Source organism: Desmodus rotundus, chromosome 3 (assembly GCF_022682495.2).
Source record: "Desmodus rotundus isolate HL8 chromosome 3, HLdesRot8A.1, whole genome shotgun sequence".
Classification (NCBI taxonomy): domain Eukaryota; kingdom Metazoa; phylum Chordata; class Mammalia; order Chiroptera; family Phyllostomidae; genus Desmodus; species Desmodus rotundus.
In genome coordinates, this window is record NC_071389.1 from 17,891,861 (window position 1) to 17,917,279 (window position 25,419).

Below are 25,419 nucleotides of genomic sequence, written 5' to 3' on the forward strand. Positions count from 1 at the left end.
TACAGGAGCTACTATAAAGAACATAAGGACAAAATCAAGGGGGAGGGTAGAGGTGGGGGAGGGAGATGGGATTGGCTGGGGTGGGTTGGAGGGATGGGGAGAAAATGCAGACAATTGTAACCGAATAACAATTAAAAAATTAAAAAAAGAATATAAACTGTATAATGGCATAGACCTTATTTGTTTTGCTTTGTTCACTGTTGCGCCCTGGGCACCTAACATAGGACCTGTGCTAGGTGCTTGGTAGGGATTTGTTGAATGAATGAGTATCATGCATTTGAATAAATTTACTTAAATAAACTTAGAGAATGTCTTTGCAGTTTGTATTTGTCAGGTATATTCTGCTGAAATTCATTCATTCACCAAACTTTAATGAAGACCTGTAATGTGCCAGACCTTCATTTGCCGTGGAACTTAAATTTTAGCTGGGGAGAGAGAAAGGGAGAGGACAATAAACCAGAAGACAATTAAATTAACAGGATAACTGTAGATAGGAATAAGTGCAGCAGTGGCGTGAGGCCATCTGGAGGAGTAAGGGCCACTACTTTGGACAGGATGTGTGTGGGAGACCTTTCTAAGGAAGCGACAGCTGAGCAGAGACAGTGATGAAGAGAAAAGGAACAGCTGTCCAATAGCCAGGAGAAGAACATCTGAAGTAGAGAGAACAGCAAGTGCAAAGGCCAGAGAAGGGAATGAGCTAAATATAATTAATTAATTTGGATTGTTAACGTCCAGATAAAATTACTTCATCTAAATAGTATGGAGCAGATGTAAAGACAATGTAAATGCTGCTTTTTGCGTGGAGTACTTTCAAGTTTAACAGTGGATCAGAGAGTAAGATCATCAGTCGCCAGCTTCATTGGCTAGTGTCTCAGAGGTTCCCGTGTGTGTTGGTTCTTTAGTGAACAAGGTGTGACAATGCTCTTTGGCTGTTAGGTTTTGAGATCAAGAGGCTAGAAACCAACAGGTCTGAAATATGTGAGGTTTGCAGTCTACCTTCTTCTCTCCTGCAATTGTGTTGTTTGCTTACTAAATTTTCTTCTCTGTTTTGTTTCTTTGTTTTTCTCCATTATTTCTCTACATCGTAAGAGTTTAAGTGCCCACTCTTACAAATGCTGAGCATTCAAAATTGTATTTATTAGAAAGAAAAAAGGTCTTAAAGAACTTGAAGTGGGCCCTGACTGGTGTGGCTCAGTTGGTTGTGTGATCTCACAGAGTGAAACGTTGCGGGTTGGATTCCCTGTCTAGGCACATTCCTGGGTTGCAGGTTCGGTCCCCAGTCAGGGCACCTGTGAGAGGCAACCGATCGCTGTTTCTCTCTTGCATCGATGTTTCTCTCCCTCTCTTTCTCCCTTCCGTCTCCTATAAACAAACAAACAAATAATCTTAAAAAAAAAAGTGTGCTACTTTTGCAAAAGCCTGTAATTTAGTATTGCAAGATGAAAATGTAAGGAATTTTTTGTGATTCTTTTAACTGTATACTTATCATTGCTATTGTCAAGTTTCATAAATGATCAGAATTCTGAATTTTCTGTTTTTAATATAGAGGTCTATGCATTCTAAGAAATATAGGGAAAAAACAATAAAGAGTTGGAGAACCTCTAATGTCATTATCTTTTGGGGTACAAAGGAGTAATTCCTGCAAACCTTGCACCGTCAGAGGACATTATACAAACATCCTTTTTTTAATGCAGGATAAAACTGTATTTGCTATGTACAGTTCTGAGCATTGAATTTAAAATAGGATCCATTTCACTAAGGTGACCTCAGGGGGTTCTATTTTAAGCCAATTTCTCTATGTGCGTATCTTTAGCAAGTCAAGGCATTAATAATTTATTCAGGATGTGTAGGTAAATATTTCTGTGCTTTAATGGAAAGCCTCATGTTTAATGGACTGGAGTATAATCTATTGGTGATTAAATACCTAAATATAGTAATTTTGGCACACTTGACCTGATTTGGGGTTTTGCCTACAGTCATGTGTTTTGCTTATAAGGCCTCCTTCTCCATCTTCTTCTTAATAGCAACATCATGACAACAGAGAAGAGTTTAGTGGCCGAGGCTGGAAATTCGCAACACCAACAACAGAAGGAAGAGGGCGAGGGAGCTGCAAACTCAGGCCAGCAAGAGACTCAGCTGGAAGAGGCTTCTCAAGCGGCAGCTGAGGGAGATAATCAGTGTGAGCCGAAGCTGAAAACATCTAATGGAGACACTCCCACACGCGAAGACTTAACTAAGAACAAGGAGCGGACATCAGAAAACAGGGGCCTGTCACGGCTGTTCTCCTCATTTCTCAAGAGGCCTAAATCTCAGGTCTCCGAGGAAGAAGGCAAAGAAGTAGAGTCAGCTAAAGAGAAAGGTGAAGGAGGTCAGAAAGAAACAGAATTTGCCACCAGTCTTGATGAGGAGATCATTTTAAAGGCCCCAATTGCAGCTCCTGAACCTGAACTCAAAACAGACCCATCCTTGGATCTTCACTCGTTAAGCAGTGCGGAAACACAGGTAAGGATATGCAAATGTATGGGAGGAGGGTTTAATGAAGGTGGGTTACACCTTACTTTTCATGTAAGAACGTCTGGTTTTGTTTCTTACTAGCCAGTTGACTTGGCATTGATAGTGATAAGTCACATGAAGCTTTGGAGTTTCTGCTCTAAAGAAATTAATGTAGCATGGGGATGTAAAGTACAGCATAGGGAATATATTGTACATTTATATACGATAGTGTAATAACTATGTGTGGTGCCAGGTGGGCACTTTGTAAATATGTAATTGTCTAACCCCTATGCTGTACACCTGAAAAGAATGCAAAATAATACTGAGTATGAACTGTAATAGAAAAAATATAATTTTAAAAATAAAATATTAATGTAGTCAATGGAAACTTGATTTTTAAAAAGATATTTATATGGTATAAATCAAAGAAAAGAAAATGAAAAAATAATTTATCAAATGGTTTTATTCAGCCTGTATATCATTTTACTGTCAAAGTGGAACAAGTCCATATTTTTAAAAGGAAAAAAGAACTCAGGTGGTTTAGAGTTCATTTCGTTGGAATTGTTAGGCATGGGATGGTTATCAGCAGACATGATTCCTTTATGGAAGTCTCATAAAAGCCGTGTGATGATGGATTCCGGCCGCCCAGAGGTATGTGATGGATTTGAGCTGTGCCTGCCTTACTTTTGTCTCGCTCTCCAACTAGATCATATTATCACAGAGTGTAAGGAACAGATGAGGAAGTCTAGCTCCTTATATCACCATTGTAATATACAGTAATTTGAAGCCTTAATTGTGTTACAGTGTAGTTAAACTTAAACATGAGCTGTGAATTTGTTCATCTGTCCAAAAAATGTGGAGAAATTTTCAGTCTTTTTACTCCTGAAGCATGTGAGCATTATCTGCATAGTAAAAGGGTAAGTCCTGTATATTTCTATTATAGGTTTCAGGTTTAGGCTGTACAATTTTATGAGAATTTTCTAAAAGTATTACATGTGTTTCTAGAAATAGTGTATTTTAAAGGTGCTAAGAGGAAAATTTAGGATAAAGTTGTAGTTACATTCTTGCTACTAGTGAAACAAGATTGAAAGCAAGATTTACTACACAGTGTAACAGATAAGGATGCAGGCTTTGGAATCAGATTAGAGGGTTCAAATCATAGAGAAGTGACACTTTGGCTTTATCAGTTTCCTCCTCCGTACAGTGAGGATAATAGTATTCACCTCACTTGGTAATTATGAGGGTTAAAGAGAGAAACATGTAAAGCTCTAAGGCATTGCCTGGCATATAGTAAGCACTCAATAATGGTAGTTGTTATTCAATTAATAAACATGAACACTAAAGGCAAAGAAACTCTACATATCTTACTATCATTAATTTTATTTTAAGAATACCAGAAGAGCCCTGGCTGGTGGGTGTTATGGCTCAGTGGATTGAGTGCCGGCCTGTGAACCAGAGGATTGCTGGTTCGATTCTCAGTCAGGGTACATGCCTGGGTTGCTGGCCAGGTCCCCCGTGTGGGGTGTGTGATGTTTCCCTCCATCTCTTTCTCCTTCCCCTTGCCTCTCTAAACATAAATAAATAAATAAAATCTTAAAAATTTTTTTTAAAAGAAGAGAATACCAAAAGAGCTAAGTTATAACATCTTTCAGGATGCCTGGTACTTTCAGGAGGTTTTTAACTGTTTTTTTTTGGTCCTCTGCTTTATGTAGGGAAAAAATCCATATCTCATTTTAGTTAGCATTTGACTCAGTTATTTATTTTGTCTAAAGATCATAGAATTTGTACTGAAGCTGAAACAGATGGAGCACACAGTTCTAGATTTAACTGAAATCTCATTCATTGAACCTTCATTAATTCTGAGTTGGGATAAATTGTGTGCAGGTATTTATCTACATACAGAGAAAAAGAAACAAAATAAATAACAAAATTTCAAGGGGATATTGTTTAAAGGCAAAAACTATTTTGAGGCTTTTTGGAAGCTAGTGTTTAAAGTCAAAACCTTGTGGATCAGAACCTTGGGAATAAAGGTTGCAGGAGAATTTCATTTGAATGGGCCTTTTCTATCCAGGATTTTTTTAAAAAGTGAGTTTGCCTTATAGTTTTCATCTAGAATGCCTTGGATTTTTTGGAAGCCATGTGTCAGCTTTTAATATTTATTCATGAAACAAATATTTATTGAAAACCTACTATGTGTACCAGGCCCTAAGTTGAATATACATTGGTAAGTAAAAACTACAATATGGTGAAGAGGTTTGAGATCATGAATTTTGGAGCCAGACTGACATGTGACTTATTAACTATGATCTTAGACAAGTTACTCAACCTGCTCTGGCCCCAGCTTCTTATCTGTCAAATGGGGATAATTGTAGTGTCCTTTCTAGAGGTTACTATGAGGATAAAATATGTTTGTATGAGTAATGCTTTTACAGTAAGTGGCCTATTGTAATTGTTATGTAAATGTTTGCTTTATTTTTATAAATCAAACATGATCCCTGCTCTTGATGACTTTATAGTCTAACAGAGGAGACAAAAAAGTAGTAAATACAAAATAATTGTTTATCGTATTAAACGTTATGAAGGCAGAACACAGGGTGCTGATGTGAAGAAGAGGATGTATAGGAAAGCCCGTGAAGATCCCTCTGAAGAGGTTGCGTTTTAAGAGGGTCATGAAGGTTGGAAAGGAGCCTTTTAGACCTCTTCCAACATTTAATGCGGGAGTCACATAATTAAATCCTTTTTCCTAAATGTCAATCATGTATTGTTTTGAAAGAAAAGAATTAGTGAGGTTTAGTTAAGAATCTTTCAGCAATTTTGTTTTGCTGGAAGTAAAAGTCTGCCAAATGTTGTTCCACTTACCTGTATAACTTTGGGATGTGAATGTAAAATGTATGAAGATTCATTCTAAGATGGAGAGAGGTTACAAATAGCCCCATAACAGTTTAGGCCCTAGGAGACCCAGATTTCAATCTGTCTCTTGCTCCTTTGGATCTTTGCATTTACCGTGATTGATGCCTGGTATCAGTTAATTGGTAGTTACAGTTGTTAGCCTACTATATATGTTGCTTTATGTTCTAAAATTGGTCCCCAAACTCCTCTTAACCATTCATAAAATTTAGAATATGTGACAAATCACATCTCATTTTACAATTCATTAGGCCACCTTGCTAAAATTGAGGAGCATGGTGCAGAGATGTTAAAGTTTTGATAGACTTTAAAAATATATAATGGCAGAGTCAGGAAGAATATATAATGCTGAAAGCAACAGCTTTGTGTCCTCTAGTTTACTTGAAACCTTCATTTATTGGTTTGAAAGATGGGATTCTATCTTCTATTATGAAGTTTTAAGAATATAGTCTGTAGATCTTTTGGGAGACTCTAATATCTTTTATAGAAAAATAATCTTAATATCACTTATATTTGTTTCAACAATTCCTCTTCTTCGGTTACTGCTTTTATTGGAAGCATTGTTATAGGTAGAAGTGTATACAGAGTGTTTTGTGAAATCTTTGTGTTACTGACTTGGTGATGTCATGTATATGTAGCCTGCTCAGGAAGAACACAGAGAAGATCCAGATTTTGAAACTAAGGAAGAAGGAGGAGTTGAAGAGTGCTCTAAAATAGAAGTGAAAGAAGAAAGTCCTGAATCCAAAGCAGAAAGAGAAATAAAAACTTCCCATAAATCGATCAGAAGACACAGAAACATGCATTGCAAGGTTTCTTTGTTGGATGACACCGTTTATGAATGTGTTGTGGAAGTAAGTGCTCTGTACGGTTCCGTAGTTAGAAGTCTTACAAATTGTTTCATTTAGGGTTGGGTAAGTGGTGCCATGGCCTGAGACAAGACCCAGTGTAATGACCGTTTCTAAGGGCTGAAATGTTAATAGTGATATTTCTGGAGGTAGAGGTGTGGAAGGATTGTGAGTGAGTCTATTTTCTTCAACTTTTCTGCCTCTGTCAGATCTTGTGAATTGAGCCTGTGTTACTTTTATAATTCAAAACCATTTTGTTTAAAAAAATAGGTTTGTTATTTGTAGAGTAATCTTCCATGACAAATTTCCTAGGATAGCCTCAATTTCGGATATTAGATGCAGCTATTTCCATAATTGTACTTGTCAAAAAAATTACTATCTGTTCATTTCTGCTGTCTTTTCTAAACCTTAATAAGCTTTAGTTTACTTAATGTATTTCTTTATCCCCATGAAATAGGATATAAAAAATTTTAATTCAAGTAATGCCATTTCTTAAAATTCTCTATTATCTTCTGAAAGAATAAGGAATTGAATCAAGATTGGATAAAAATATGTTATTTAACTATTCTTTTGCTCCCTCAATACAAGTTAAAATCCTTTAAAACCTGTTAGGTATTTTTTTAACTAGAGCAGTAATTGTCAATTATATGCTTGGTATAAAGCAGTTGTTGTGAGTACTGTTAATAATAGCTTTTATTAATAAGACAATTCATATATACTTGTATCTTAGGTTTGTAACAAATTATTTCTGAATTGAATTATTTATGTGCAAATGCAAATATATCAAAGCACAAGTAAATAGTCTAAAATATTATATTTATTAATAGGTATTCCCTCTCTAAGTTTTAAAAAATAAATCAAGAAAAATAAACTATTGAATTTTGAAAATAGCCACTCTCCTGGGCAACTAGAGGAGACCTGTGGTATGCCCTAGTTCCACCGCTAGTTAGTGTAGAGATGAGGAAAGCTATTCCACACTCGTTCTTCCCATTCAGACCAAGATCCAGATACGGGCCCCTTATATCTGAAACATTTGGAGGCAGACGTGTTTGAGAATTCAGAATATTTGGGGTTTTAGAAAAGCTGTAAGTACATGTCTGTGTATTTCATACTCCACCTAGTAGGATGTATAGCAGTCAGACATTATTTGGTCAAGTATATTATTTTTGTGGTAAAATATTGAAGATTCATTTTCAGATGATTAATTAAAGATCAAAAAGAGCCCCATTACAGTTCAGAATTTGCCTTCAAATGAGTTTTGACAAAGATAGCCATCACTTAACTTCTTGATTTGGAATTATACACAAGGGGTAGGGACCTATACGTGAAGAATTCCCAAATCATCTCTGTCATTTAGAATGAAAACATAGGTGAGAAAATGATGTAATATAAATGGGTTAAGTCTGAAAGAGAATTAGTATCTATGTGAATTACTAATAGTTATTAAAAATAACTCAGCTCGTGGAGAGAAGGACATGTCATGTGTTGTGTGTGTTCCAAAAGATTATTTCTAATTTTTTGTCACTTTAAAAATGTTTCTCAGAAGGCATTAATTAGCACATTTGATTTTTTTTTCAAGTATTCCAGTCAATAGGTAGGACAGGTGTAAATATGAGAGCTAATGTTCAGAAGTAGTAATTGAATAGACTCAGGTTGTTTAGCTAGTGTATGGATGAGCCAGGCTATTTGTCTGAATTTTAGCTCCTAAGTTAGGGAATTTCCTCTCCATAGACAGGAATGCAAGTACCTCCATTTGACAGTGGTTTATTTTCTAGGTAAAGGGACGTTAAGAAAATGATTTGTAGCACAACTGAAAGAGGGACTGCAGTAGGTAAGATAGGCAGGGTATCTAGAATTTTACATTTTATGCATTTTTCTGAAAGAGGTGGAACAGACTTGAGACACAGTTCATTCTCTTGGGACATCTGGTCTGAGAATGATAGTCTAATGATTTCCAAAGCCATTAATAACGGCCAATGTCAACAGTTGATTCGGTTAATTCAGGTGGTCATGATGACCAACGGCCGCCCATAGCGAGCTTGAGGAACTACTGCACCAAACAATAAAGAATGCCATGTTTAGGGTGGACGTGAGGGTGTGGTGGTAGATGGAGGGAAGGTGGAACGTCGCTTTGAATTACTGCACTGTTTCCAAGCCACGGTAAATGTGTTGTATATTTGTTTACAAATAATGAAATAAGATTTTTGTAACTCACATTTGAAAGTGTTAGTAACCAAGGATAAAAGAAGAAACTGGAAAATGAAATTTATTTTATTTGGTGATGAATACGGGAATAAAAGGAAACCTCAACTAAAGTATGCCTATCTTCGCAGAAACATGCAAAAGGACAAGATTTGCTTAAACGAGTGTGTGAGCACCTCAATCTTTTGGAAGACGACTACTTTGGTCTAGCCCTTTGGGATAATGAAAACTCCAAGGTGAGGAGACTGCTGGTAATGTAAGGGGTTGAAAAACAATTGCTTTAATCCTTTTGTTGTTAAGAATGTATTTACGCCTGCCTCTCCAAGACACAATGCACTTAGATTTATTGTTTCTCTAGACTGAACGTTTTAAAGAAAAAAATCATTGCTGGTATGTTCTTTCATCATGAAAGTATCTACTGCTTATTTTTAAAAGATAGGGAAAGTACAGAACTATGATGTCCTGATTAGCAAGCATATCCCAATAGCTTTATGTATTATACAATTAGTATTTGGTCCAAATGTAGGAGGTTCATAATAAGTATTTGTTGAGTGGATGGTGCTATCAATATTATAATTACAGGATAATTATGATATGTACTTATAATTTGAGAGTAACATAATTATGATGTGTGCTTATAATATAATTTGAGAGTAAAAGAGACCGAAGTCCCAATATTGTTGAAACAATTATACAGTGAATCTGACATTTTCTTTCAGCCTAAAAGAAAACCAGTAAATTTAATTTTGAAGGAAGTAAAAGAAAGTGTGAGAACATGGAGGAGGGAAGAAAGGTTAAAAGTCAAATATTTACTTCAGAAAACTTGAATTATTTCCTGGGTCAATTACTTAAAATTACAAATATCGACCTTAAAATCAAATGATAAAAACTTTCGTCTGGTTTAACAAGTATTGGTAGGTGCTATACCAGGTGATATGGATCCAGACGTGAATAGGCAGCCACGAGCCTCGCCCTCAGGACCTTACAGTTCGATGTGATGAGTGCCATACAAAAGGAAATAGAAGATGTCATGGGGGGTGTACCTAGGGAAATCCTCTCTGGAGAGCTAATGCCTAAGCTGAGACCTGAAGGGTAAAATGGGCGAGTGAAGTGGAGAGAGAATGGTGTTGAGAAAGTGGCATTGGAGGAACTAAGAGCCGTCTAGCCTGGCTGAGTGTAGAAAGTGAGGAATAGAGTAACAGATGAATGTGGAGAGCTACACAGGGGCCAGGTCATGGACAGAGTCCTGAATGCAATGTGTTTAAAACATTTTAGTTGGTTCTTTTTCCAAGATGATTTGTATTATGAGAAGTTGGGGGACAGCATCCTTTAACAACTTCAAACTCTATAGATTGGGTTATTTGAGTGAGATAATGCGTACTGGAAGACATGGAATTACCCTTTGCCTAAATAAAATCTATTTGTAGAATATAGTACTGGTAGTTCTAGTAATTTGCAATGATTGTTCCTTCTATGAATGACTGTTGATTCAAACAGAAGAACTGTGTTTACCACCACTAGGTTAATACTATTCTTTAAGGATTTAACCTTTACTTTGTCTCCTTAAAGGCCCACGCCAAACTTGTACTGAAGTCTCTAATTTCCATCATAAGCAAAGATCGAATGTAACTAAAAAACAAGACAATATCCCTAGAACTGCAGTGAAAAACTTTCTGCAGCTGTTGAGCTAGAAAATTCTTCCAGAAATCAAGAAAAATACTCTGAAATGTATTTTATGTTATACAAGCTCAGTGAGACAAAATTGTCTTTATATCGGCCCATGGTTGACTTGAAAATAATGGAGAATGCTTGAATTTGGCATGTAAATGAAGTCACTGAGTACTTGTTTAACATAACTGGAGATAATTTTTCTATGAACCGGGCATGCTTAAATTTCTGAAGCTGGCTCCTCTAAAGACGTTCAGCAAAGGAAATTCTTTCCACTTGCACTTGAGCTTCTAGGGCCCACGTTGGTACAGAAACTTTCACCATTGTTGGTGTCATTTATACTCTGTGTTGTCAGCAAATGTTGTTTCCTTTATAGTACTTTTCACTATCTTCTTCTGTTTTTTAACAAGCAACTATGAAATTGCTTTATTTATATACTTTTATATATTAAGGTACAAAGTGATGTTAAAAGCGCCAAATATAAAAGCTGAATAGCAGTATGAACCTGGCTGTGTAAAAAAAGTCATCATTATCCTTCTTAGATAACATATTTCTGGAAAAGAAAAGCTGGTTTCTTTGAATCATTATCTCGCTTTAACTTCCCTGATCATTTATAAGAGCCCCTTGAGGGGAAATCAGGGGGCGGTTGAATCCTGGGAAACATAGGACTTATATTCTGGGTATCTGGCAGGTCTGTAGTATGGGCCAGGTTCCCACAGAATATCTGAAAGGAACGTGGGCAGGGGCAGTGGGCTGTTCTGTATTTTTTGCTTGCAGATTTATTGTGGCTAACCCTCAGCCCTAAGAAATAGGTTAAAGCAGAATTTTTCTTCGGGTCACAATGAGGATCTTCAGCCCATCCTGCACTGAAGGGAAAGCAGGAGCTTCAATAGCACATGGCCCAAACAAACCGTGTCCAGAAATGAATCTAGGGAAGACTTCCTTAGCATTGCCGAGTTAAAGGGCCAATACTGTTTGTTACAAAAGCGATCTTAATGATGACAGTCCTCCCTTGCTATGATATCTCTTGAGTCATACTTCTTCAGTGTGGGTGGGTTGCCCTTTCTGTCTTAAACCTAACTCTCTAGTGATATTCCTTCTGCTTCCTTGACCCTACATTTTCCTTTTGTTTTGTTAGAGTGCTTCTTCTGAGAAATGGTACATGAGAGATAATCCTTTTCAGACATTATATGTCTGAAAAATATCTTTACTCTACCCTCACATTTGGTTGTTAGTTTGGTTGGGTATAGAATTTTAGGCTTGAAACTATTTGCCTTCATTCTGGAGGCATTACTCCATTGACTTCTGATTTCCAATGTTGCGATTAGTAAGTCCAAAGCCATTCTGACTTTTGATCCTTTGTCTAACATTCCCTCTCTCCTACATTTGTAGAATTAAGTTAGTAGAATCTTCTTTACTTTTCTTTTCTTTCTTTTTTTCTTTAGGGTTCTGAGATTCACAGTGATGTATCTTGTTGTGGGTTATCATCTACTGTTCTGGGCCCATGTATGTTTTCTTTACTGCACTGTGATTTCCTAAAAAATGTCATTGTCTGGCACATCGCCTGGCTTGAGTGTAGTAGGCATTCAATAAGTGTTTGTTAAAAGAGTAGACATATTACACTTTTGAGAACTGCTTTCCACTTTTTAGTTATGAGTTAGGTAAATGACTTATACCTCTCTTGTTATTGGTAAAACAGGAACTATAATGAGATACATCTTTATAAAAGCATGTAGAATAGTGTCTGGCATGTAGAAAGCATTTAATAAAAATTAGCTATATCTTGTTATTAGGACAGTATTATTTTTAAAAGAAATTACCAAGTAACCAAAGTCTTTGCTTAAAAAAATTAGGTGTGTGTTTCATAATGTACGGTCCAGGCATATTCTGGACCATACTTCAGGTTGAATAAACTACCTGGTCTTTTCTCAGCTAGAGAATACTGGAGAATAGTATACTTTTTACTTAAAATTAATGTCTTTAGTCAGATATTCCAACTTCATTTTAGTTACCGTTCCCTATATATTTACTTTCAATAAGCCAGATTTGCAGATACTCTCACTATAAGTATACAGATATTCATGGAATGATTAAATCTATAGAGCAATTAATCTATGATTGTCATACACCTAAGTTTTCTGTCATTCTGAAAACAGGCTCTTGGGGCTCGTCCCCCTCATTTTAGAGATGAGTAAACTGTAGTTCATAAAGACTGAGTGTCTTCCTCAAAGCTACACAGTCAACTCACTTCTGAAATCCCTTGCCCGATGCCCCTTCTTAAGTGATTTTCTTCTTCAGCTTTCTATTTCTCTTTCCTTGATTTTAACATTTTATCTTTGTTTCTTGGTTTTTGTTTCCTAACTACAGAATTAGTTACTCATATTGTGGGAAAAACTGTGAGCCATAATACAAGGAGAAATAAATTTTTTACAAGGAGAAATAAATACATTCCCAGTGTCTAGTGTCTCCTTTTGTGTGTGTGAAGATGTATCCTTTGTATATGTAACTTGTTTCCTTAAGAGCATCCGTATCTGTGTATTTTTTTTGTAGAGAATTTGGTACCTTTATCAGGGAGGGGAGTTAATTGAATTGATTTTTTCCTCACATGGAATAGCTTGCTTGCTCCTTTTTCCTACTGACTACTGAGTCTGGCCAGAAATTGCCAAACTGAGTCTGGCAAGAAAAGAGGAAAAGCAGTGAGAAGCGAACTTCTATAGCCCTGTGAGAGATCTATGCCATCCCCTTAGTTAAAACTTTATCATTGCTATCCTGATTTATTTCAGTAGCATTCTTTATTTTTTTCATTCATTTATTCATTCATCAAACATTATTGAGTAGATAGCATCTGCCTTCTGCTGGGCTGAGCTATAAAAGAAATAGTCTCTTTCTCAGGGAATTCGCAGACTGACTAAGGGACATAAGAAAGATGGGTTCTATGTTCTATCAACATAGAATGGGTTTTCTGCAGAAGGTAACATAGATCTATATTGTAAGAGATAGTCGGGAATCTTACAGGAATGTGGATAGAGTAGTATTTCAAGTGACAGGAACAGTATGTGAGAAGGTATCTTAAAACACAGGCAAGATCCACAATTATTCAATTGAATGAATGGAGGTCTGTATCAGGATATTGCTGCTCTTCATTTCTGTATGAGTTCAAAACATTTTTTTTAAGCTCAAGAAGGAATGTGATCTATCTATCTATTTATTTATTTTTAATGATATTGTATCGATTTTGCTATTACAGTTCCAATTTTACTCCCTTTGCCCACCCCCCTCCACCCAATACTCCCCACACCATTGTTCATGTCCATGGGTCATGCGTGTAAGTTCTTCGGCTACTCCATTTCCTATACTGTACTGTACATCTCCATGGCTGTCCTGTAACTACCTATTTGTACTTTTTAATCCCCTCACCTCTTCACCCTTTCCCCCACACCCCCCTGCCATCTGGTAACCATCAAAATGCTCTCCGGATCCATGATTCTGTCTCTGAACTTGTTTGCTTAGTTTGTTTTTAGATTCAATTGTTGATAGATATGTATTTATGGCCATTCTGTTGTTCATAGTTTTGATCTTCTTTTTTTCTCAAATAAGTCCCTTTAACATTTCAAATAATAATTGGGTGATAGTAAACTCCTTTAGTTTTTTCTTGTCTGGGAAGCTCTTTTATCTGCCCTTCAATTCTAAATGATAGCTTTGCTGGGTAGAGCAATCTTGGATGTAGGTCCCTGCTTTTATGACTTTGAATATTTCTTGCCAATCCCTTCTAGCCTGCAAAGTTTCTTTTGAGAAGTCAGCTGACAGTCTTATGGGAACTCCTGTGTAGGTAACTAACTTCTTTCCTCTTGCTGCTTTTAAGATTCTCCCTTTAACTTTAACCTTTGCCATTTTAATTATGATGTGTCTTGGAGTGGGCCTCTTTGCATCCATCTTGTTTGTGATTCTCTGTGCTTCCTGGACTTGCATGTCTATTTTCTTCACCAAATTAGGGAAGTTTTCTTTCATTATTTTTTCAAATACATTTCCAATTTCTTGCTCTTTCTCTACTCCTTCTGGCTCCCCTATGATGTGAATGTTGGAACACTTGAAGTTGTCCCAGAGGCTGTTTACACTATCCTCATTTTTTTGGATTCTTTTTTCTTCTTGTTCTGATTGGTTGTTTTTGCTTCTTTATGTTCCAAATCATTGATTTGATTGTTGACTTCAGCCTCTGTACTATTGTTTCCCTGTAAATTGTTCTTTATTTCAATTAGTGTATCCTTTGTTTCTGACTGGATCATTTTTATGCTGTTGAGATCCTCACTAAGTTCCTTGAGCATCCTTATAACCAGTGTTTTGATCTCTACATGATAGATTGCTTATCTCCATTTTATTCTTTTTCTGGAGTTTTGATCTGTTCTTTCACTTGGGCCATGTTTCTTTGTCTCCTTGTTTGGCAGCCTACCTGTGTTTGTTTCTATATATTAGAGCTGCTATGACTCCCTGTCTTGGTAGCATGGCCTAATGTAGTAGGTGTCCTGTCGGGTCCAGTGGCACAGCCTCCCCTATCACCCAAGTTGGGTACTTAAGGTGTGCCCTTTGTGTGGGCTGAGTACACCCTCCTCTTGTAGTTGAGACTTAGTTGCTGTTGGCAGGTCAATGGGAAGGATTTACCCAGACCAGTCAGCTGCAAGGACTGGCTGTGACCACCAATCTCTGCCCACCAATCTCTGCCCACCAATCTCTGTCCTCCTTGGAGGATCAGCTGTGCAGGGGCAGGGTGGTGGTGCTCCAGTGTGGGCGGTTGCTGTCCATTGGTTGTGCAGGCCCTGGGGTTTCCCCCATTGCCGGCCAAGGTCAGCCCACACCAGTGTTTTGCCTGGGGCCACCCTGCCTGAGCTATAAAACAATCTGAGATGACCGCTACTTGTGCTGGGCCTGGAGATTCCCAGGGTAGCCAAGCTGTGAATCTAGGCTGGCTGCTGCTAGTGCGGTGCCTGGGGCCACTTACTCACTGAGGCCAGCTGTTACTTGTTTGAAAGGAATTAGGAAGTTATGAAGCAGGAGCCAAGACCAATCATTCATATGTAAAAGCCATTGTTAATAGCTGTAAGTTGGGTGGGACAGAGCCTCAGGGGATCTCCAGGGTAGGGCAAACAGTGTTAGCCTGGTTGGTGGAGTCTCAGATATATCACCTGTCTGCTCTGTGGCTCTCTTGAGGGAGGGTTCAGAAAAGGGACAGTGGCCTTTGCTCGACTTTCTGCCTGAAAGCTCTTTGTCCCCAGCTCTCACCCTGATGCAAGACACTTCAGTTCCTCCTATGTCACTAGTGCCTTTCAAGCTGCTACTTCTGCGCTGTAGTTCAGAGGGAGTGAGTCTGAGTAAGTCTGTGTATGGATTCTTTAAGAGGAACTGGTTGGGACTCCACAAGTTTCCTCCACTGACTCAATCCCTGCTGGTTTTTGTAGCCAGAAGTTGTGGGGACTTATCTTCTTGGCACTGGAACACTAGGCTGGGGGGCCTGGTGTGGGACTGGGACTCCTTGTTCCCGAGATATCTCTCCCGAATTTTTATTCACCATGTTTGGATGTGGGACCAGCCCGTTCCACATCTCCACCTCTCCTACCAGTCTGGATGGATGTGGTTTCCTTAATTCAGTAGTTGTGAGACTTCCATTCCACTTGATTTCTGATGGTTTTGAGTTATGGTTGTTCTGTAATTTAGTTGTAGTTTTGATGTGGTTGTGCAAGGAGGCAGGTCGTGTTTACCTATATAGGAAAGCAATTTTTTAATGCACAAACTTAAATTCTATTTAAAATGTTAATTTATTTAATTCACCAGATATAATTGGCAAAATGTACTCCTGACAGGGAGACCTTTGTGTTGTTTCCAGGTTTTTGCTGTCTTTTCTCTTTTTCATGAAAATTAATTCCATTTCCTATTGCAGATGTGGGAATTTTCTATTCCCACATCTCCCTAGCTGCCCAAGCCAGCAACTTGGGAATTATCCTTTTCGATTATACTTTACCAACAATCAGTCATAAATCCTGACTATTTTAGCTCCTAAATATCTTCTCTGTCCCATAGACTCTATCCCATTACACTCTTTTGATTATCAGTATCAATATAATTTATTTAATATTTGTTATATGTTTTTTATGTACATGCTATAATTTAATCCACAATAACTGTGAGGAAGGCAGTTTTATCCCAATGTATATATGAGAAAATTGAGACTCAGAAAGATTGTCTTATATAGGGTTACATTACTAGTAAGTGGTGGAGAGGTCAAGGTAGGATTAGGACGCAAGGCTTTCTGCCCTCAAAACTGGTACCTGTAACCATTATTCTGTTCTGGACCACATTTTTCATTCTCAACAACAACATTTTATTTGGTCTCCCTGTGTTCAGTCTTGCTTCTTCAAATTCATGTCACTCTATTTTAAATCCACAAGTGGCTCCCCCTTGCCTAGAACTCGATAAAGTCCAAGTTTCTTAGCATGGAACACTATGTCCCCGTTCCATTTGACATCTCTCCTCCTTACCTCTGTGCCCCAGCTATGTCGAAGTACAGGCTGTGACTCAGATACATCATGTTTTCTCTTATACGTTGTGCCTTTCTAATTGCTTCCTCCTCTTTTTGCATGGCTAGTTCTTGTTTGTCCTTCAAGCCTCAATGTAGGTCTCCCAAACATTCTTTTGAGAAACATTTCCTAACTGTCTCTCATCCCCAATCCATTTTGGTGCACCTCCTCTTGGCTCTAAGAGCACTCTCTGCTCTTGCCTAGCACTCCCATGCATTTCTATTATAGTAATTATCACGCCCAGAACAAACTGGTCGTTCAGTGTTCACCGCTTCCATTAGTTAGACAGACAGCTCCTTGTAGACAAGCTCTATTCTTAAATCCCTTTTTGTAACTGTGGTGCCTAGCATGTGGAGGCATTCCTCAAGTCTTTGATGGCTAAATAAAATGCTATGAAATGAAGCATTTAAATTGAGCATAAAAGTACCTATTCTTGTGCACACTGATTTTTATTATCTTGTACACACTGTTTTTAATTTTGATTTGGAGGTTGAGATACTGAAGCAACAACAATGTATTCTGTAAGGTAGCTTATACCTTGGGTACCATGTGTTGGTACAAATCTGGGTTTGCCCTCTCTATGTCGAATTGTGGGGAATGGCTTAGGGAATCTCTGTATGGAACTTGGCAGCTTCAGGTTATTTTGGGAGGTTTCTCTTAAAAATAGTGGAAAATATGGAGTTGCCTCAGTATGGTGGGGAGATGTTTACTCCAAAGTGGTAACAAGCAGTCTTTGTTAAGAATTCTGGGTTACATGGTATAAAACATAGTTCTCAGAGGTTCCGCAAAACCTATTCATTGGCACATTTAAAGTCTTCCCTTGCCTTTGGACCTAAAGTTCTTTGGTCTTGATGAAAGATGAAGGAGAAACACTCCGGTCACCCCCTTTCTGACAGGGCTTAAACTAACATGTGCTTAGTTTTATACTATAGAACAATTTTATATTGTGGCATTTTTAACATATACTTATTAATCATCTGTGTTAAGTGTGGAAGCAGGGGAGATAAAAGGAAACTCATCCTCACTCTTGTGCTTGTTGTCTGTTGTAGTGACGATCTTTATATAATAGTGAAAGTGGGATCCGGTGAAATATAACATGGCCGTGTTCAAGCTCACTGCTTGGGTGGGGCACAGTGGGTGGCCACCTGTGCCTTGCCCTTGTTGGTAGAGGGTGAAGAGCGGGCCCCTTACTCTTTTCGTCTACATACCACTAACATTCAATTTTAACCTTTTTAGAGGAGGGAATGGGGAAGATTGGGAGGAGCTCCTGGGATGCTGGTAATGTTACATGTTTGCTTCGATATTTTATTGCTCTATACACTTACTGTATTTTTCGGACCATAAGATGCACCTAGGTTTTTGAGGAGGAAAATAGGAAAAAAAAAATTTTGAAGCAAAAAATGTAGTAAAATATTTAATAACATAAATAACATAATATTCCCCCTTCCCCCCCAGGGAGCCAGGTAAGCTACATTCAGACTATAAGATGCACCCCCATTTTCCTCCCAAATTTGGGGGGAAAGGTGCATCTTGTAATCTGAAAAATATGGTATGTTTTATGTACTTTTCTATATGTATCTTATGCCAATAAAAATCCCTTAAGCAATTTAATTTAGAAACTTCTGTCTTTAAAAATTTCCCTAGGAGCCTATGAAAGTTGTTAAGAGTGAGCCTCTTTTCAAGTACCATTATTTTGCATGGTCCATCACTGTGGTGGGCAGACTCTAAGTGGGGCTGAAGAACAGTGAAGGGAGAGATTAGTGTGGACACCGTTAGCCAGGGGAAACAGAACAGTCACTCAGTAAACATTCATTGAGACGAACCATGTACCAGGTGCTGGGCTGACATAGAAGAGCTAGACAAGACTGGAGGTCAGAGTTGGAGGGAAAATAAGGTCTGGGAGATGCCAATAATCCTGGTTATAGATCTCTCCTAGCCTTCGTAGTGTAATAAAAGTAACAAGAGCTTATTTAGCATTTCTCATTCACTAAGAGTTTTCCAGATACTCATTTAACCTTCACAATAACTCTGAGATAGGCACTGCTACTATCTTATTTTATCAATGAGGAAACTGAGGTACAGAGATGCCTAAAGACACTCAGCTGGGAAGTAGTGGAGCTAGGATTCCATACCAACTGTCCAGCCCCATTTTTCTACTCAACATTGCTATGCTCTGTGAAATGAATGCAAAGAATAGTGGAGATGTGTGTTGACCCGGAGGCACTGTTTGAAGATGGTCAGTAACCCTGATTCTGGTACTCTCTTATTTATGTTTTGGAGATCTGTGTGAATGCCTTTTCTTCTTTTTACAGACATGGCTGGACTCTGCCAAAGAAATAAAAAAGCAGGTTCGTGGTAAGTGAACATTGCGTTTTTTTATGGTTCTTTCTTTTAGTGGGTCAGAGGATTTCTAACCATTTTCTGACTGTTAGTCACTTTAGAATCCTGACTATAGCAGATGGCTTTGAAATTGAGATAAAGCCTTCCCCTGGAAGGAGGAGATTCCATAATAGAAAGATACAGCAGTAGTGGACGCTGTTGAGATGTAGGTCAGATCTTGATGATTTTTTTTTTTCACAACTAGACAAAGTTGGGGAAGATAGGACCAGTTGAGAGAAACAGAAGGTGGGAAAGAACAAAGATGAAAAGAGAAAAAGGATATGGGAGTCAGTTCTCGAAAGGGTAGTAATTGAAACTGTAGTAGCCTTCAGTTAGAAGTATGCTGCCTGATTTTGGACCTTTCAAATTGTTCTGGACTAAGTGTCTTCGTGTTTTCCCCTCTGTGGTTCTTTTCGTCCATTTTCAACAGTCCTCTTCCAAATTGAAGTATAAGATTAGAAGAATAAGAATTCTTTGCCTGCGATCCTTCTGACATTGTGGCTTTCTCCTAGCTTCCAACCTTCTAGAATATATTGCTGCTGCACACCCTTCTCCGACTAGTCTCTAGAAATAGATATTTCTAGGTCAAAAAAGTATAGATTACTATTTTCTAGCTGCAGGCTTAATGGGCTGGCTGAAGGGTAGACACCTCTACCCCCCAAACCCCCCCACTATTTGTGACCAGATATCCTTTTAGGTTAGTGTATTCTGAGGAAATTTCTAGGAAATGCAAAGATATTATTCATCATGATTAGTAAGTTTTAACTCTTTATCACATAAAACAAATTTTAATTTTTATTTGTTTCTTAAATAAAATAATTTTATTATGGTGAAATGTTTTCCTTTAGACCCTATTTATAATTTATATTTCTTAAGACAGAGAAACAAAATACTCTTTTGGACTATCACCTTTCCATATTTGCTCTCAGCCTAAAAATCTTGTTTTAAAATACAAGTCAGCAAAAAATATGAAGCATATTTGAGACATGACAAGAAAAACCACTCCTAGCCTCTTTCAATGAAAATACTTTTAATATTCAATTTTACTTAGGAATAAATGATTATACAAGGAGACTCTTTAAGAGGAACAGTTAAAAGAGAGTTTATAGGCCCTGGCCGGGTAGCTTAGCTGGTTAGAGAGTAAGTTGCATCCTAGCAGCACCATTTGCAATCGTCAAAAGGGGGAAACAACCCAATGTCTATCAGTGGACAATGGGTAAACAAAATGGGGTAGGTCCATACAATGGCATATTATTCAGCCTTGAAAAAGGAACGGAGGACTGGGAACTGCTCCAGCATGGATGAACCTTAAGAACATTGTAGAAGTAAAAGGAGCCAGACATAAAAGGCCACAGATTATATGATGCCATTTATATGAATTGTCCAGAATAAGTAGATCTATAGAGACAGAAAGCAGATTAGAGCTTGCCAAGGCTGGGAGAGCCAAGGGAGTGAGTGCTTAAAGGATGTGGAGTCTTTTTTGTGGGTGATGAAAATGTTTTGAAACTAGATAGAGGTGATGGTTGTACAACACTGTGAATGTACTCAGTGCCACTGAATTATAGGCGTAAATGTACTGACTTTTACACTTTGAAATGGCTTTGTGGGAGTTTCACCATACTTTAAAAAAAGAGTTGCAGTCGTGATGCCCTTTTACCCCGAAATACTTCAGTTTGCATTTCCTAAAAACTAGGAATTGGTTTCTTACATAACCATTACTAAAAGCAGGAAATTAACACTGAGGCGACACTGTAACCTTATTTGTCAGTTGTTCCAATAATGCTTTTATAGAAGAGAAAGTCCAAGGCGCTACTTTGCATTTAGTTATCACATCGCGTTAGTTGTCTTTAATCTGGAGCAGTTCCTGAGTCTTTAATGTATTTCATAATATTAGTAGTTTTGAAGAACCCAGACCAGTTATTTTTTAAGTGGTCACTTTGAGTTTGTCTGATTTTTCCTCATGGTACATGAGTCTTAAAGTTAAGCAGTTTTGGCAGGAATGTCACTGAAGTGTTGCTGATTTAGAGGCAGAAATTTTAATGTTGCAACTTTTTAGGGCTTTTCCAGCTACTATTTTTTTTTTTCACTAAACCTTCTCAATAAGGAATTACTAACAGTATGTATCATATTCTAGAAATAGTCACTGATTAAAGCTTAATTTTAATATATTTTTAAATCCCAACTGATTAACTTTTTAAGCCTCCCTATTGCATTTGACCCTGAGCTTGCGTGCAGTGAAACTGGGTATCTTTTTTAAAAGTATCTAAAACTTGTATCTCTTGAATGGAAAAAACTGGAACTGAAAGTTTCGGTTCCTCTGCTTATAGTTGCTATTAACAAAAGTGAAAGAGTTAATTTGGGGGACATTTCTGCTTAGATATTATTTTTAGTACAGTTACACTTCCTTATTTTGGGTTAGAGAGGAAAAGTCCAATCAGAATATAGGGTTTTGTGTGTGTGTGTGTGTGTGTGTGTGTGATTTTGTTTGATTAGATCTAGTGACTTGAGATCAGTGGGGGATCTGGATTAATAAATAAATACATATTTTTTAATCCTCCCTCAAGGATATATTTATTGATTTTAATATTTGATTTATTTATTTTTAGAGAGAGGGTAAGGTAAGGGAGAAAGAGAAGGAGAGAAACATCAGTGTGTGGTTGCCTCTCATGTGTGCCCCTTACTGGGGGCCTGGCCTGCAACCCAGGCATGTGCCCTGGCTGGGAATCGAACCAGCGACCTTTTGGTTCTCAGGCCAGCACTCAATCCACTGATCTGTACCAGCCAGGGCTATTTATTGATTTTAGAGAGAGAGGAAGAGAGAGAGGGTGACAGACAGACAGACAGATACACCCATTGCTGTGAGAGAGAAACATTGATCGATTGCCTTCCATACGTGCCCCAACCAGGGATGGAGCTCACAGCCTAGGTATGAGCCCTGACCAGGAATCAAACCCACAGCCTTTTGGCCTATGGGATGATGCTCCAATGAACTGAGCCACCCGGCTAGGACAATAAATAATTTTAATATACTAGTACCTGTTATTCTTCTTTTATGTAGTCCTTTTTTTAAAAAAAAATGTTTTCTGGAGCTGTAGCATTCTCCTGTAACCTTCGCAACAGTGCATGAGGTCAGGTACTTTATTTCATTTATTCAGGCAACAAGTATTTCTTGAGCATCCATGATATGCCAAGCACTGTTTTAGGCACTAGGGATACACATTGAATAAAACAGAAAAAATTCTTGTTCTTGGATATTAGCATTTCAGTGGGAGGAGACAAAGTTTATCCTTTTTAAAAATTACATACTTATGTATGTGTGTATATCTATATGTATATGCGCATATCTATTACGTAGTACATGTACAAAGTACAAAGCTCAAATGTTGTGAAATAGAATGTAGGGAGAGTAGGTCTCCCTGCTAACCATTTTCCCTTAGCCTCTCACTTTCCCTCCCCAGGCGTTCCCCTTCTAGTTTCTCACCTACTATAGCTAGTTTATTGTATACTCTTACAGCAGTAGACTATGCGCGTGTAATCATACCTGTAGTATGTACCTTTTTCCTACCCCGGTTTTCACGGTTGCTTTCTATCTGTGCTGTTCTTTGCCTTGATTTTTTTTTTTCAATTAACAGTATATCTTGGAGCTGTATCTTTTTTTGTTAAATAAATATATTCAGGTTGTTTCTAGACATTTGCTATTGTAAACAATTTCTTACACATATTTCATTTTGACTACACTTAAGCATGGATTTAGATAGATTTATAGAAATGAAATTTTGGGTGACAGGGTATATATACATTTTACGTTTTGATAGATATTTGTCAAGTTATTCTTCATAGTTTTGTACCAGTTTACACTCACATTGGCAGTAGATGAAAGTGCTTTATTTCTCCCACCAACCCTGGGGTTATTTAGCTTTTGATATCAGTTACTTAACACAGAGCTCAAAGAAAAAAAAATCACACTTTATAAACTATTGCTAATTAAAAAAAAAGATTTTATTTATTTATTTTTAGACAGAGGGGAAGGGGGGGAGAAATGGAGAGAAACATTGATCGGATATGCACGCCCCCAACGGGAGACCCAGCCTGCAACCCAGGCATGTGTCCTGACTGGGAATTAAACCTGTGACCTTTTGTTTTGTGCGATGACACCCAACCCAAAGAGCCACACCAGTCAGGGCAGTAAACTATGACTCATTTGATCTCCTTACTGTTATTCTTCCTGTACAATTAAAAAATTGTTATTTATACATTATGAAAGAAGTAAATTTATGTTTGAAGTTCTTAAATGCTGAATTCACATAGCTTAAATATTCTTTTGGCTATCTTGTTTTCCATATGGATTTGCTCTAGCCAAACATTTTATAGGTAATATAGAAATCATCTTTTTTTAAAAAAGTTTGTATGGGAGGTTATGAATTAACAATGGCTAGATTGATGTGATTTTATCATATCAGAAAGTAAAATAACAGCTCTGACCAGCATGGCTCAGTTGGTTGGGCAGTGTCCTGTACAGTGAGAGGTTGCTGTTTGGATTCCCTGTCAGGTCACATGTCTGGGTTGCGGATTTGGTCCCCAGCTGAGGTGTGTACAAGAAGCAACCAATCGATGTTTCTCTCATGTCGATGTTTCTCTTGGGTATTCCTTGCAGATGTTGCCCATTGGGTTTCAGCCTATTGCAATAAAGCAAATATCACAATAAAGAGGGTCACACAAAATTTTTGGTTTCCCAGTGCATGTAAAAGTTGCGTTTATACTCTAATGTAGTCTCCTAAATGTGCAATAGCATTGTCTAAGAAAACAATGTACATAACTGATTTAAAAAACACTTCATTGCTAAAAAAAGGTGAACCATCATCTGAACCTGTTAGAAAAATGGTGCCGTTAGACTTGCACAAAACTTTAATTTGTTAAAAACAAAATAAAACACCCCCCAATATCTGCAAAGTGTGATTAAAGCAAAGTTAAATAAAATGAGGTATGCCTGTATTGAGAGCTGTTACAAATAAATAATGCCAACACCAAAACAGAACATTCATGGATCATTCCAATGACTTCTGAGGACACAGAGTGGCATACAGATCACATTTTGAAAACTATTGCTGTAAACGTGTTGACCTGTAGTGATGCGGACCCCGGCCCGCAGGGTCCGTGTGTTGTGGATGTGATGAACAAATTCACACAGACTGCAGAAGTCCTGTAGAGAAAAGGGGACGGCATGGCCACTCTGAGTGAGAGAGGGCCCCGACCCCTCCCTGGACAGGCTTTTATCGCTTTTCTGGGCACATTACATCGAGGATGGTCCTCATTTACTATGCACAGGTTCACTTTACGTGGTTACCTTTTACAGAAAACAAAGGACCTCTCCTTTGTTGCTAATTATATCAAAGGATATTTGCAAATGCAAAGGGAAAAGTGGTTGAACTGGTTACACTCGTCCTTGGGAGGTTTAGCACAAATTTTAGGAAGTTACTTTAAAGATATGCAGTAAACATTTGCTGCCTTAATTCAGGGTGAGGGAGTTTTAGCAAAAGCAAGTCTCATAGCAGCCTAGGTACAATACAGGCCTGATTCCCCACGGGAAAACCTACCTATGGGCTTGGGTCCTGTGTGCCAACCTCTCTCCCCATCGGTTTTTCGAATCAGGGGCTGGACTACATTGCCCACACCACATGGAATGGTTCCCTATACTATAAGATGGTTTCCTTTGTGTTATTTTGCCTATATAGTTTTAGTCATGGAAACAAGACTATATTAAGTTGGGTTTTTAAAAAATCAAGTCATCTAACTCTACCTCTTAAATGGCATCTAAACAACTTTTAAAGAAATGAAAACATTTCATTCACAAAGCATGAAAATATTAAAACCTCAGGAAAGAAAAATTTGAATATTTTTAGGTATTTCTAACAATCAAAAACTTAGGCAAAAGCATAAAATTCTTTTGCATTTATTTTTACAGGTGTCCCTTGGAATTTCACATTTAATGTAAAGTTTTATCCACCTGACCCAGCACAGTTAACTGAAGATATAACAAGGTAAACCATTTATTAATAGTTAACTATGTAATAAGTAATTCTCATTATCACAAGCTCTGGGAATTTCTCTTTTCAGAACTGCAGAAAAATGATAATCTATTAAACTAAGATAGACAGTTGCTGATTACCTCAAGACAGGCTAGCAAATAAGCGAGCCTAAAGGTGTCAAATATCTGTGACTTGACAGGAAAAAATTGGTGGGGGAATTAACTTTGCCCATCATGGGTATTATGCCAAGCCATGGACAGGGCACCAGTAAACCATACCAGCTTCCAAAGGGCAAGACACAAATGTAGTAGTAAGATAGCTTCCCCCTCGCCC

At 37.8% G+C, this 25,419-nt stretch overlaps 1 protein-coding gene across 18 annotated transcripts in view; it reads left to right on the forward strand.

Moving 5' to 3' along the window:
• Positions 1–25,419, forward strand: part of EPB41 (erythrocyte membrane protein band 4.1) — a 170,095-nt gene that overhangs the window by 72,164 nt on the left and 72,512 nt on the right. For 16 of the 18 annotated variants that reach the window (XM_024554468.4, XM_045190744.3, XM_045190745.3 and 13 more), the window contains 5 exons: positions 2,025–2,502; positions 6,039–6,251; positions 8,579–8,683; positions 18,994–19,036; positions 25,023–25,098. In XM_024554468.4, the coding sequence (XP_024410236.2) occupies positions 2,032–2,502; positions 6,039–6,251; positions 8,579–8,683; positions 18,994–19,036; positions 25,023–25,098 (908 nt within the window). In that variant the 5' untranslated portion in view covers positions 2,025–2,031. Of the gene's footprint in view, positions 1–2,024; positions 2,503–6,038; positions 6,252–8,578; positions 8,684–18,993; positions 19,037–25,022; positions 25,099–25,419 lie in introns of those variants that run through there. The other 2 variants (XM_053921161.2, XM_053921159.2) reach the window with 1 other exon arrangement.